Source organism: Clinocottus analis, unplaced genomic scaffold, assembly GCF_023055335.1.
Source record: "Clinocottus analis isolate CAN_PGR_092001 unplaced genomic scaffold, fCliAna1.0.p SCAF_7, whole genome shotgun sequence".
NCBI lineage: Eukaryota > Metazoa > Chordata > Actinopteri > Perciformes > Cottidae > Clinocottus > Clinocottus analis.
Window position 1 is genome coordinate 6,359,369 of NW_027176229.1, and position 14,378 is coordinate 6,373,746.

Below are 14,378 nucleotides of genomic sequence, written 5' to 3' on the forward strand. Positions count from 1 at the left end.
CCTTTTTTCTTTGTCGTCACCGTTCTGATGTTGTTTAGAGGGTTGGGGGGGTGGGGGGGGAGAAATCCTCTGGGACGTACTGTCAGTAATCTGCTCTGTTTGGGAGCCGAATTCCTCGTGGCATGCAGGACCTCGGCGATCTGTTTTCAATCAGTTGGATTGTTCTTTGCGGTGAGACTGTCTTTGAAAAGACAGCAGACTGTGGAGAAACGCTCACCTTCAAGCCGGCACGGGAGTTCCTTTTTCCTTTTTTCTTATTGTATTGCAGATAAGAAGACCACTTACCTTTTATTTTTCCTCTGGACACAAAACATTGCATCAGGTCAGGATTATTTTCCTTTTGTTTTCCCACTCAAGGTATTTTAATGATATTGCTGCAATATGAAAACAGGGAGTGTTGTAGCAGTATTACAGTAAAACCTCAGCATTTGTTTTTTGTTTTGGTGATGAGCACATTTGCAGCTTTACTGTTTGTTGTTGTATTGTTGTCAGAAAACTCCTATTTATTCAGAACAAAACTACACTTTTGAAGAAAAAGCACTTTTAAATGTGTCTTGAAATGAAATAATTCAGTGATTGTACATTGTAAATACTGCTACAGTTTAATAAAATGTATCAGAGCCGTTATGAACATGTTAGTGTTTGAATAATAGAGGATGAGGTTTAATTTACTCATGCAGCAAGAGAGAGAGAGAGTGTGTGTGTGTGTGTGTGTGTGTGTGTGTGTGTGTGTGTGTGTGTGTGGCTAAAAATGTCAGGAAAAATGCACATTTTTAAAAGACAAAAATGTGAACGCATATCAGTGCACTATTTTCACACTAAGTGCAAAAATCAAAAGATCGAGCGTCAGAGGCCAAGCACTTGCAGTAACCTATTATTGAGCACAATGTCCTGCACTTCATCTCCAATTTAGATGCTGTACTTAACATGAAATGTGATCAATCCTACTGTGAAAGCGTGGCCATTAATCTGGCAGCTTGTTGGCTTTTCTGAGGCCTTTTAACACAGATTATCTACAGTTGTTACATTGATTGACAGCACTTAAGAAGCTGCAATGTGAGGAATTAATGGCATACTTTGAGTTAAAGGATATCATTAGATCTAGATTTTACAAACTGGATCAATGTGCCCCTATATTTTATTTTTGACCACTAAAGTAAATTCACGGTGTGCCACGCCCATGCACTTCCAGCTTCACAATGCTGAGAACGAGCAGCAGCCCTGCATTGATGCAGGATTTTTGATGCTGGATCAGATACTGATATTTGCATTAGCTCAACATTTTAAATAATGCACGTATGTGCTTGCTTGCACAGCATTAGATAAGATTCAAAGGCTAGCCGGACAGTTTATCTTACGAAAAACTGTAAACAGGAGGAAACAACTAGTCTGGCTTTGTCCAAATATGCAATGACTACATCTGCTCACAAGTGTCGTGGACCTCATCGGCCAGCAGTTGGCAGAGATTGGTATTATTTTAAAAGTATAAGATTATGGGCTTTAATTACTATGATTGTGTCTCTCGTATATTAGATTATAATGGGTGTAACACTATAACACTACATGCAGGGGTTGTTTGTGTGCAGTAAATTTATTTTGGTGGGCTGGTTGAGCGTTTTATTGAAACTACGGCAGTACTGTAGTCTGCATTTGAAGGATTTAGTGGGGAAAACCCTGACTGTTTAGGTTGCTGGTTATTCATTTTGTCAAATGTTTGATTAGTTGTGAACACGTTTTCTCTGAAGAATTGAAACAGGTGAACACATATCTAATTTGAGTACAAATACAGAAAGAGTACGCATCACATCTGCATTAATACAGTTGTAAGTGACGGCCATGTGTCTCGTGTTGCTTTCGGAGGAACAGGAGTGCAGCAGATAAAAACACACACCCATTGGTTCCCTTATACCACTCAAAGATTGAATTCAAGATCCCCGAACGTTGACTATACCAGGTGTATGTGAAGGTCTGCATCCTTTGAAGTCCATGATATATGTGTGTCTCTGTGTGTAAGAGTACTGCAAGTGTATGAGGAAGGAGAGCACCCCTTGTAAAATAAGAGAAGACTGATGAAATACTCTTATTCTTTCCAAAACTTAACCTACAAACCAAACTTTCCCTCCCCCCAATCAATCACTTTTAATCAATTCAATCCAGGAGGAAACCTGTTCAGCAAAGCGATGCTCCTCCTTGTGAAACCTGAGAACAAAAGCTGTCTATATGCTGAGCAGAGAGATGATTATCAGGCTGACATGGTTTGGGCCACCTGCCAGCACTACACTGTAAAAACGCACATTTCTTCCCCATTAAAGTCCCTCTCAGATACGAGAGCTGGAGGCAGCGTTTAGGCATGTCTTCTCTGCATACACAAGCATCCCTGAGCATTTAAGCCGCCCCGTTTTGTCATCATGTCATTGCGTCTGCTGCGGTGATTGGCAGCTCCGAGTGGTTACAGATGAAAGCGGGCCCCCCATGCTAATGAATAGGCCTCTGATTGCAGAGCTGCTCGCTCTCTGAATTACAGCGTCGCCCACCTAATGAGCAGATACACTGCAGTGCCTCTCGTCTCTGGGTATTCACATTTCTCTCCTTCATGCTGATGAGCTCTCCCCTGTACAACAGTCAACAAAACCTCTGTGGAAGATTGCAACGTGAGCCATCTTCATCAGTGCCCTCCTCCTCCTCCTCAAGTTTATTTCAGATGCTGCCATATGCTTCTTGTTTTGTTACCCCTCTCCTCCCCTCCCCCCTCCCCGCCTTCACTTGCTGATGAAGGCATGCAATGTAGCTGAATGGCAGATGAGCACGATGACGTCTCCGTTTCATCTCTTGAATAAAAGAATGTGGATAATACATTTTAGGATGAACTCATGCTCTCATTAATAAAGAGATATAACTGTATCACCAAACTGACAATTAAGAGGTACATTTAAGTACAGAGAGGCTTTCTTTGTGGACTGTATGACTTTGTTAGGCAGAAAGTAATGAACAGGAAACTCAACTCATCAGCCATATCAATGCAGGCGCTACACAACTTTGTATCTCACTATCTCCTGATGAGATCATCACTTGAGGAAATGTAAAACAATATTGGAGTGGGGCTAAGTCTCATGTCTCACTTTGTTAAAAAAACAAATCCCTTCCATAGGGTAAACTTGTTTCATTTAAAACCTATAGCCACTTGACATCGTCACCACAACATGCAAGCTACAGCTGATAAAATCTACGAGCAACACGCAGCCAACAAATCAACGGTTGAAGGCTAGAAAGGAGAGTACTGCTTTTATCTGACTGAATAAAAGACCCATTGTTTCAAATATTACAATGGATCTTAAAGAACAAACTCAAGACATTTCGAGCAATGTTTAGTTTTTTAATTAGTTGTAAACTTATGCGTCAGAGAATTTGAGTTGTTTTTTTTCTCGTTTTCTGATTTGTTCTGGACAAAATGAATGTGGCATGCACCTTCAAAAGGAATTGTTTTGTTGTTTTCCAGCAACAGCAGCTGCTCATCTCTGAAAGCTCTGAAAGTATCGTATCATATCCAAATGTAATGTCATCCATCAGCTGTTTTGTGAGCAACTCAAGCTCCTTTCCCACAAGAAGGGGACGACATGTGTGTTTTTCAGAACTGGATATCTGAGGCTTCAGAACATGAGGGCCACGTCGACAAACAACAGTGGGAGGGTTAACACGGCATGCGTGAACAATTCTAGGTGAAACTTTCTTTCTTTAGGCAATCTGGACCACAATGAATTTACTTTGTGGCTCAGGGTGTTAGGTTTAATTGGGGATATTGCACAGGCCTACCATTTAACCTTGCTATAAAAGCTCCCCACAGCTGGATTCAGTATCAAGTTTCCAAACAAAGCCAAAACAAAGCAAAATGAATTCATTTCACTCCGGACTGGGTCAGTACATAGTGTGCTATAGAAAGTCTGAGAAATAAACAAAGAAACTTTCTTTCATGTGTGAACTATGACTCTTACAGTAGCACACGAGAGGAGGAGGGCTGACGAAAAGCAAGGAAATAACTGAAACATATGATTCACTTCACCCAGGCTGACGGCCAACCGTGCACTATGCAAAAATAAACACAGGACTCCATAGCAGGTTCCCAGAATGTGTTTATATTGGGTTTTTGAAATATCACAGCGCTTCAATTTGATTTGTAAGAAGCTGGAGCCGGATCTAAATCACTCTCTCGAGCAGGAAGAATTGCCTGTTTGTTGTATATTGGGAATTTAAGGTGATGTTAGCGTACAACACAGTGGAAAACTGGGTATTCTGGTGGAAAGAGATGCTTTTCATGACCATTCAGCTGAACAAGAAAACATATTAACAGTGGTTGTACTCATATCTTTCACTGAGTGAAATAAGTAATAATACCAACGTGTAAAAAAAACAAAGGAAAAGTCCTGCATTAGAAATGTTCCTATTACCATTGAAATAAAGGTTAAAATAAGTATAAGTACCCCTCATGCATATCCCCAGTTTAAGAATTATGTTGAATAAAGCTTGTGAATTAATATAAGGTCCTCCACTCTCCTAAAGAGGCAGCTCATAGGTTTCCGGAAACTCTAAAGACAATAAGAAGAAGTAAGTAAAGTACATTTAGTACATTCATCTGTGTTATAGATCTCACAGCAGCCTTTTTTTTTTTTTTTTTTTTTTTACATATTTTTTACATTACAAGCATTAGCATGTTTAGTGGAAATTAGATACTGCTGGCTGTTTAAATGTTATAATTAGAAGAAGGTGATTAATTATCAAGCTGTGGTCTTTATGCTATAAGTCTACTCTTCATTACTGACAAAAAAAAGCATAAGCACCAGGTGAGTACGCGACACTTCTAAAGTAGTATAATAAAGATTTGATGAATTAAAATCACTTGCTATAAGCTGCACTAGGGTATTTTATAATAATGTTGAATCAAAGGAACTGTTCGGTAAGAAAAGGTCACTTGTGATGATGAACCTATTATAATCATGCAACTCTGCAGCCGCACTGTTTTTTTTTTATCATTCTCATTAACTATTTTTTTGGGCTTTAAGGTCTGATTTCAGAGACTGTTTTTTGAGTTTGTGGCTATCATTTCTATCAAGAAATAAGCTAAAGCGACATATATCAGGATTTTGTGGAGACCAAGTTAAAGCGACAGAAAACTTTTCAGGATTTCAATTTTCAATATAATTATTGGGCTATAATTTGGGCACTTCGGCCAACATTAATTTCTGCTGCTTTTCTACTCAGGGTATGACACAATGAATGCACATGCTGAATATTAAAAATATATATAAAGACAAAAGGCTATAATGACGTAATTAACAATTGTGATTTAACTCAGTCTTTAAATAAGTGGAGACTTTTTATCATTGAACCTCGAGCATCAGTGGATTTCATTCTCTGTCAGCCTCATTTATTCTGGACAGTGTTGTGTATGATACAGTATGTAGGATATAGACTATGTGTTGTTGCAGTTTGTTTCTTTACCACAAGGCGGCGGCACATCCATGCAGCATCCTAGCAGGTAGAGGAACACAGAGGCAACATGTGGAAATATGCTCTCACAGACACTTGAGAGGCATAACATGTGATCACGATAGATGTTTGAAAAAGGATATGGTATTAATATGGAATGACATATTCTGCAGCATGTATTTGATAATAATATTCCAAGAGCTGTTTGCATTGTTACACACACTGATATGTTGTTATGCAATTCAGCACAATAGCCCAGCAATCAACTGAACGAATACAGGAAATATGACTTTTCTTTTGTTGAGACTTCGTTGGACTTGATTTAACTTCATTGTTTACTGCTGAACAAAGTCACGGTATTCACGTTACTGTGTCAGAAGCCTGAGCGGTGATACACTCTCTACTCACGATACAAAGAATGTAATTAAAACTGAAATTACATCCCCTCTTTTATTTGCTATTAAAGTCTAAATTTGATCATGTGGATAATCTCAGGAGCTTAGAGATCATTATCGTCCTTTTTCAGTGTTTTTTTGCGTGTGTGTGTGTGTGTGTGTGTGTGTGTGTGTGTGTGTGTGTGTGTGTGTGTGTGTGTCTGGGTGTGTGTGTGTGTGTGTGTGTCTAAACCAGGTCAGTGTCACAGTGTGATCTAACCCTACAGAGAGAATAATGCTCAACAGAGGAATTTTACAAGACAGCAGCAAGAGAGGGCCGAGCGATAGTTGACACTTTTCAAATGTCTGCATGTGTGATTGAGAATATAATCCAGGTTTTTAGTTCAGCCACTGCTACGCCCTGCATTTCTCAGGGGTCTTCACTTTCTTTTCATTCTGTCCCTCCATTGTTCCGGCTTCCTCCCACCGGGCTGTCCTCCGGTGAAGCCGGTGTCTCGCGTCGCTGTGTGCATTGTGTCCACACTAAATGGGATCACTGTGGAGACAGCAGGCTGCTTGTTTCCAGCCCTGCCAGTTTGTCCTCCCGGTTTCACCATACAGATCAACGCCCGTGGAGGTTGATGTCACTGTACGATGCCAAATATAGCTCATTTTGTGTGTTACATAGACGTGCAGATAACAGGCTGCACCAATGCTTTACAGCACAATAATTGTGACTCAGGGTCAGGCTTTTCTTTTCTACCCAGTTGTCAAATTTTCATGATTATTTCTAATTTCATTATTTTATTAACTCTAATATTTAGAGTAGTACATTTTCCATCATCTACATTTCGGCCAATGTAAAAGAAACAAGGTTTAAATGCATCTCAGTACATCAATAAACATGTTTTATTCGTCCAGATAGGATTAACCCCCCTCCGAGAAAAGAGGGATTTTTGTATTATGTTCTTGATTTTCTTTCTTTTTGATAATAAAGTTAGATTTGAAATAAGATTAAATGACAGCAGATTTAGTTTCACTGTAAATTGAAGTGTCTAAATGTTACCGATGTTTTCAAACCTCCAATCCGACAGATTTTGACACTAACTTGTTCAGTTTATGTGGACCAGTTTATTTGTTTCATTCCTCTACCAGGTGTTAAGTTGCATCCTCCTCCTTGTTGCTGTGGGATTGGACACACCGACAGTGGCTCCGCCCCGACAAAGAGAGTTGCGCCTCTGCAGACAAACTCACCTGTGAAAGTAACAAACAACAGTCACTCGCACCATCAGGGCCGAAACCTGAACGAGCAGCACAGCACAAGACCTCCTGAAGAACTGAGAGCTACGTAAGTACCATCTTTCTCCTCTGCTCTTACTCGTCAAATAACAACTTAATGTCACCGAGTGAGCAACAAAAGGGGAAGCAGATAAGGTTCACAGTTAAAAGACACAGATAGAGGGATGCCTTGAAATCTAGAAGATCCTCTATATTGTTTGGTGTACTTTTTCAGATAACCTGCAAACACAAACCGAAACATAGGGTTATGTATTTAGCACTTTAACCATCGTCAAGTTCACTACAAGGTTTGTTTAGTAGCCGTCCAGAGAGAAGCATAGACTACTGAAGGACTCTGTTTGACATCAATAAAGGTCTTAAATTATGGTGAAGAGAAATACAACGGTTCACACATTTAACACCCTCATACTTTCTGTATGTATCCATGAACGTATATGTGGATGTATTTTCTTTTTTATTCCATTTTGTCACATTTTATTACATATCCACTGTATATTTTATTGTATTTTTTTTTTAAAAGCCTTCTGTGGACAAGTGTTGGAAATGAGTATTTTGCTATGTACACTCAACACAGTGCATCTGGTTTTCTTTTTGTGCATAGATATGTGCTTTAGATATTGTGATGTCCACATCAAATAAATAAATAAAGTCAAGTCAATCTCTGTCCCACAAAGAGACACAAAATAGCTACAAAGACACGCACAACCGCTGCAGTGAGCTGCAAAGCGACTACAAAAGAGATGCAAAATTATTTCAGAGAGATGCAAAAGAATGCAATGTCTTGTCCCTTTTGAGCACTTTGTCTGGTTTGGACGTTTATTGAAAGTTCATTCTTGACCTTTTTTCCTGTTCATCAATGATTCAACACACTTTAAATTTCATCAATCAATCAAAAGCATGCTCAAAGGTCTCTGACATGGTTCCTGCACATCAACACAATGTACTTCTGATCCTATCCTGTACATGTCGCTTCCTAAAAGCACCAATTAAATGCTCATCTTAACCTCCTGCAGCGGACAACATGGCCTCCACCCTCTCTGTGCGCAGCTACTCGGTGCGTCAGCCCTCCTTCTCCAGCATGTCCGTCAGGGACAGCGGCCGCAGCCTCCGCTCAAAGCCCTCCGTGTCTGTGGGCACGCTGGCTCTGTCCCGCTCCGTCTCAATGGGCAACGGTCTCAACATGCTGGGCACCAGCCTCTCCTTCAACAGCATCGGTGTCGCCACAAGCGATAAAGAGACCATGCACGGCCTGAACGACCGGCTGGCCAACTACCTGGATAAGGTGCGCTCGCTGGAGAGGTCCAACTCTGAACTGGAGGTGAAGATCAAGCAGATCATGCTCGAGAAAGCTCCAAAGGGGCACGACATCGAGGGGATGATGGCCCAGGCACATGCCATCGGACAGGAGGTCAGTGAGTTGCAACTGATTGCACCCCAGCCATGTGGATGGGCTTGATTGTGTTTGCTGTTGTATCCACACACCTGCATTCATATTGTAGTTCACTACTTTACCGCACCATGAGGAGGTCAAATGCAGGACATGTGTTTTGGCTTGTTTTATAAAGCAGAAATTAAACTTTCTTATTTTAGTTTAAGAGCAACTTTAAAGACCTCCAGGTCGACATTCACCATCACATTTGCTGAAGCAAAATAACATTTTTGCTTATTGAGACAAAAGATAAAGGAAAAAACTTAAAGGCGTTGAAGACAGAGAAGAGAGAAGTGCAATGCTCATGCAGACAGATTTTACAAAGAGCCTGTTTTATTCTACAAACCTGCAGGCTCACATTATAAAAAGCACATGTCGTCTCAAGTCCTTGATGCCGGATCTTCATTAATAAACTTCCCACCGTGTATCCGCGCAGGTGAGAAAGAAGACGCTGGAGAACGCCCGCGTCATGTTGGAGATTGATAACGCCAAGCTGGCGGCCGATGACTTCAGGGTCAAGTGAGTGTCACACAGTGGTTCCTTTCTTTGACTGGCCTGCGAGTGTTCACATGCGAGCGCCAGACCGCAAAGCAATGTGCATAAATTACCTTTATGTCAGGCTGTGAAATAAGAGGCCCATTCCCACGGTGCCCAGGCGGCCGCAGGAGATGAAGATGGGCCATCAGGGTGAACAGGATGTGATAGATTGTGCAGGTCAGAGACATCAGTTTCAGAAGTCTGGAGCTGGCAGAGGGAAGTTGAAGGAAAGATGGTGGAGTCGGCATTCACCCACCCACTGCTGGTGTTTTTCACGTTGTGTTGATGGTATGTTCTGTGGCCTGGTGTGAGGGAGTGATACATCAGCCTGCAGTAATTTATGGTGTTGGCAGCAAAGTGCATGTGTACCTCACATGCAGATCGATGCGTGAGTTTGTGTGGTAATTTTCACACGTGTGCATGCACTCGGGAGTGTTTCCATGAGTGGTTTCATGTGTCCGCTGTCTGTTTGTGCAATGTGTTGCATTACCCCCAGATTGTGCCTCTCATTTTCATGCATTATCAATGGTAGAGTTATACAATTTCAAGGTACTTGTACTTAACTTTGTTTTAATTGCATTCTACTTTCAAGAAACTACATCATTTAAATGCTGCTCATGTTAGTCAAATAATCAATATAAACAATAAAGTCAGTTTCGATCATGTAGTCAACATTTTTATTTTTGCCTTACTCTGCACAGTCTATGACATCCGCTCTCTTAAAATATACATATATATATAAATTTAACACTTTACACTATTACTTTAAAATAAGTGTTTTACAGTGCGATAATACAGTTACTTAAGTAAACAAAAGGAGAACTTTTAAATTAGTTTTGGCCTGAAAAGAAATACTGAAATTAGCCTTTAAATTTAGGCTTCAGAGATAAGTAACTGAGCAGTTTTGGCAGCCATCTTTGATTAGATTATGATGGATCACACCTTACAAAAATGGTTTATAATCATTTAAATGTTGCAGCCGATAGAATACTTTAGAGGATGCTCAATCTTGGATTAAATGGCCTTTTCTAAAGTCTGCAGGGATTTCTTTAAAACTGTAATCAATATGTAATGAAAACACATAAAAGTCACAAACTGGGACGAGCGTTGCACGCGTGTGCTGATGACCTTCCTTCCTCCCATCTGGATCCTCCACTGCATTTCTCCTGCAGATGGGAGGCAGAGGCCACCTTGTGCCAGTCGGTGGAGCGCGACTGTCAAGCTCTGAAGAGGGCAAAGTCTGACCACGACCAAATCATCGCCGCTCTGCGAGGAGACCTGGACGGCCTGAAGGAGGAGCTCTACTTCCTGAAGAAGAATCACGAAGAGGTGAGATCCCCGCCGAGGTGAAGGTCACGTCCAGACATGATCAATGAGGGTTCCCCTCGTCAAGATAATCACTTTACCAGTTGTCAAGCGCAGTCTTGTTTACGTGTTGGATGTCTTTCAGGCAGGTTTACCAAGCTGCATGGAAACCAGTTTCCTGCATCTCAATAGGATTAAAATCGTATGTTGTAAAACATTCCAATCATTTTTTGGTCAGCAAGACAATAGCAGACGGTTTTACAGTATTCAGAAGGATCATTTTAAGTGTGTGGACAAATCTCCTCTCTTTGTATCCATGGTAATCTCAGGTAGCAAGACAACACCTAGTTAAACAGACGGGAGCATTTGAACCCGTCCACAAGGATTGTGTGTGTTTGGACACTAAGGCGTGGTATCCAGGATGTGGACTGTAAACTTGACTGAAGACAGTTTGTTTTTGTTTTTAATGTTTATCTTGCACATGCAGAAGTGATACAAATAAAATATACATTATATATATATATATATATATATATGTATATATATATATATATATATATATATATATATATATATATATATATATATATATAACAAAGGAGGAGTTAAAGTCTACTGCAGCACAGCACAAACTGGTTGAATATGAAATACTGTACGACAAACTACTACTTACACTATGCTTTGACCCCTCGAGCACTTTCCCAAACCTTCAAGTACATTTTGCTAATAATACTTCAGTCTTGCATACAAAATCCTACTTAAGTACTGATATAGTTTGGCATTACTACTTAAACTAAAAGTAAAGGCTTTGAATACTTCACTAAATTAGAGGTTAAAAACTCTTTAGAGTCGTCCATGGAGTGAGGTGTAAACGAAGGGGCTGCAGCATTAAACACTGCTTTCCCTTTTTCCCTCTTTAAATGACCACAGGAGATGAATTTAATGAAGTCTCGTCTGGGCAACGATCAAGTGAGCGTCGAGGTGGATGCGGCTCACGGTCCGGATCTGGGAGCCATCATGGCTGAGCTCAGGGTCCAGTACGAGGGCATCGCTCGCAAGAACAAGGAGGAGTCCGAGGCCTGGTACCTCAAGAAGGTCCGTTGCTGCAGGAATTCACAATGTTTCCTGGCTTTATTACGAGCCTGTTTTGTGGAATTCTGTAGACTACATGCTCACTGTTACTATATCGATGTCTGCAGTTGGAAGCGGTGCAGTCGGAGGTCAAAGAAAGCAACGAGGCTTTGCGTGGGGCCCAAAGTGAGCTCAGTGAGAGACGGCGTTTCCTCCAGGCTCTGGAGGTCGAACTCGACAGTCTTCGGAAGCAGGTACAGTCTGATCATGTGATCCTCCTTCCGTCATCACACATTTCTCCAGGGATAACCTTTGAACTTCTAAGTAAAAGAACAAAAAGCTTCAGCAAAGTGTATTTTTCTCTGCAGGGAAGAATCAAAAGTCCTGTTAATTCCTCTACTTCGTAGGAGCTCAAGCCCAGCTTAAATCTTCTCTTCTGAACACATGTCATCGATAGATAACAGCTGCTTTCTCCTAGTCAACAAAGAGCCTTTAGCGGCACAATGCAAACAGCAATTTCATTGTGCTCCAATAATCAATCAGTGTGACAAGGCGTAGAGCCAAATGAGCCAATGTTTTGTCCGTGTTTCCAATGTAAGCGCAGGTTAAACGAGCATATTTAGAGCTGTGCAACGGAGGCAAGTATAGCTCATTGATGTTTGCCAAATAGAGAGCACACAGTATTGAATGCAGGGATATTATGGCGCTGACAGCCCCAAGTATGTCTGGTTAAGTGGTGAGGGGGGCGTGAATGGATGAGCTCAACAGGTAAACATCCAACGCAATAATGGATGGTAGAAATGTACATCGCCCGACAGCGGTGACACCTCTGTCAACCCAATAGAAGAATATTATGTATAATATATCATGCTTTGTGTGAGCAGTCAAGAGTTAAAACACACTCAAAACTCATCTGTGTGTGCCTATGTATTTCTTCTGCATAGAACATTTGAAAGGCTATTGATTTACTCCTTTTTTACTCCTCAATACGTTAAAAACTGCACTGTTTACATCTGTATTAGTGTGCAGTCTTTCTAATCAACGTCTTTGTTGGGGCCTTTTGGGGGGAACCCTTTATTGTTAACATTGCAGCTGTTGCCTCTTGACTACACTACTAGTAAAAACTACACTGACAAATATATTTGTAAAATAAATAATGCATTACTGTAGTTCCGGTGAGCTCTATGGAGGGTTGTAGCAACTTTCACCTCCATGTTTTGGTTTTACGCTCTGCAACCTTGATGTTTCGGTGCGGCGCTATCATCTGCATCAGTTCCAGCTCCATAAACCTGCTAAACACGCAGAATGCTCCGTGTAAAACAGCAGACACTGTTAGTAACAGGGTGAATATTCAATAAGTATTTTTGGTGCAGACCAAAACAGAACTGAAAAGAGTGAAAATATCTGCCCAAATTACATGTCCCATGCAATCTTAAACAGGCTGACATTCGGTGCTTGTCCTGCGACCCATAAAGTGTCATAAATTCTTCACTAAATATATTGTTTTATAATGTAGGAGGCTGTAGAGGTATCTGATCATCACCTGTGTGTTCTGCTGACAGACAGGTGTGCTGGAGGGGAACCTGGGGGAAACGGGGCACAAGTACTCTATGGAGATGGACCGTCTTCAGGCCACGCTGACCCATCTGGAGGACGAGCTGTCTCAGCTCCGTTTGGACATGCAGCGCAACAAGACCGACTACGAACAGCTGCTGCGCATCAAACAGAACCTGGAGATGGAGATCGCCACCTACAGGAGGCTGCTGGAGGGAGAGGAAACGTGAGTGAGGAATTTCAAATACTTAAAAAACCTTTTAACAACATATGCTTAAGCAAGAGCATTTGTACATCCAAACAATCCTAACAAAAAGTTAGTTATTTGTTACTCATAAAAGAGTTTAAGAATAACTACTATTGGACTTTATACAGGACTACATGTTGAATATGAATTTACATGTACACTTTGTAGCAGAAAGTTTGATAAGATGTGTACCACGGTCCACATAAAAGGTGCAATTAATCTTCTCTAACTCTCAGCAAGAAAGAGTGAACATAACTCCCATAACAAGGAACTATTTTCTTTAGAGTATCCTACATATTTTATATATTTATATATTTATTGAGTGAGTCTGGTATCAGCTTGCCTTCTTGGGTGACATTGTCCTGCTCTTTTGTTCAACAGGGTGAAAGAAACACCTCCACCTCCTAAAAGTAAGTTCAGATTATCTTTATGTGGAAAGCCTTTAAAAAGAACCACAGGCTTAGTATAAAAACTCGCCTCACTTTGTTTACATGTTATTCTTGCAGGAGGTTATTTGTAGGAATGTACTTGTTAGTTGGTCAGCATCGGTTTGTTAAGAGAAATACAAAAGAACATTTTTGTAGGATTGTATTTGTGACTCTTATCAGACCCACAACAGCACCAAACAGGGGAAGTTTGACATTCGATCCGTTTCCATCTCTTTTGTATGTTTCATAGTCGGTACACACCAGCATGCAGATTACTGACATTAGGTTACATTTTAAGGTTACTAATCCCCCCCCCCGGGAAATAATACCGATACTGATGTTTCGGTGGGAAAACTAATACGTTGCATTGTTGTTAGATGACTGTTCATGTTATTGTTCAGTGCTGTTCCAGCAGACCAGGCAGATTAAGTAGATCTTTTTTTTGGTTTAATTCTGTCACAGAAGAACCCGATGTAAGGACAAGGAAGATTGTCAAAGTCGTCACCCAGACCATGATCAACGGCAAGGTGGTGGATGAGTCCAGCGAGGTGGAGCAGATCGAGGAGCGCAAGAAATGAGCTGAGAAGTTGATGTCTCTTAAACCCAAAGCCTGCTGACTGAGGTCCAAGTCTCAACACGACCTTTGTGATTCA

The 14,378-nt window shown here is 40.9% G+C and overlaps 1 protein-coding gene across 1 annotated transcript; it reads left to right on the forward strand.

Annotated features, from left to right (window-relative positions):
* The first annotated feature begins 8,175 nt into the window (after positions 1 to 8,175).
* On the forward strand, positions 8,176 to 14,303 carry krt1-c5 (keratin, type 1, gene c5). Its single transcript, XM_068605412.1, has 8 exons — positions 8,176 to 8,562; positions 9,020 to 9,102; positions 10,293 to 10,449; positions 11,356 to 11,520; positions 11,625 to 11,750; positions 13,059 to 13,276; positions 13,679 to 13,707; positions 14,188 to 14,303. The coding sequence occupies exons 1-8, from the start codon at positions 8,176 to 8,178 to the stop codon at positions 14,301 to 14,303; spliced, it is 1,281 nt and encodes a 426-aa protein (XP_068461513.1).
* The last annotated feature ends 75 nt before the right edge of the window (positions 14,304 to 14,378 follow it).

Bases quoted from the DNA above. Each gene is read 5' to 3' on its own strand.
- krt1-c5 (XM_068605412.1), top strand. From the start codon at position 8,176: ATGGCCTCCACCCTCTCTGTGCGCAGCTACTCGGTGCGTCAGCCCTCC. The intron at 8,563-9,019 runs GTCAGTGAGTTG...GTATCCGCGCAG, and splicing joins CACATGCCATCGGACAGGAG to GTGAGAAAGAAGACGCTGGA. The intron at 13,277-13,678 runs GTGAGTGAGGAA...TTTGTTCAACAG, and splicing joins CTGCTGGAGGGAGAGGAAAC to GGTGAAAGAAACACCTCCAC.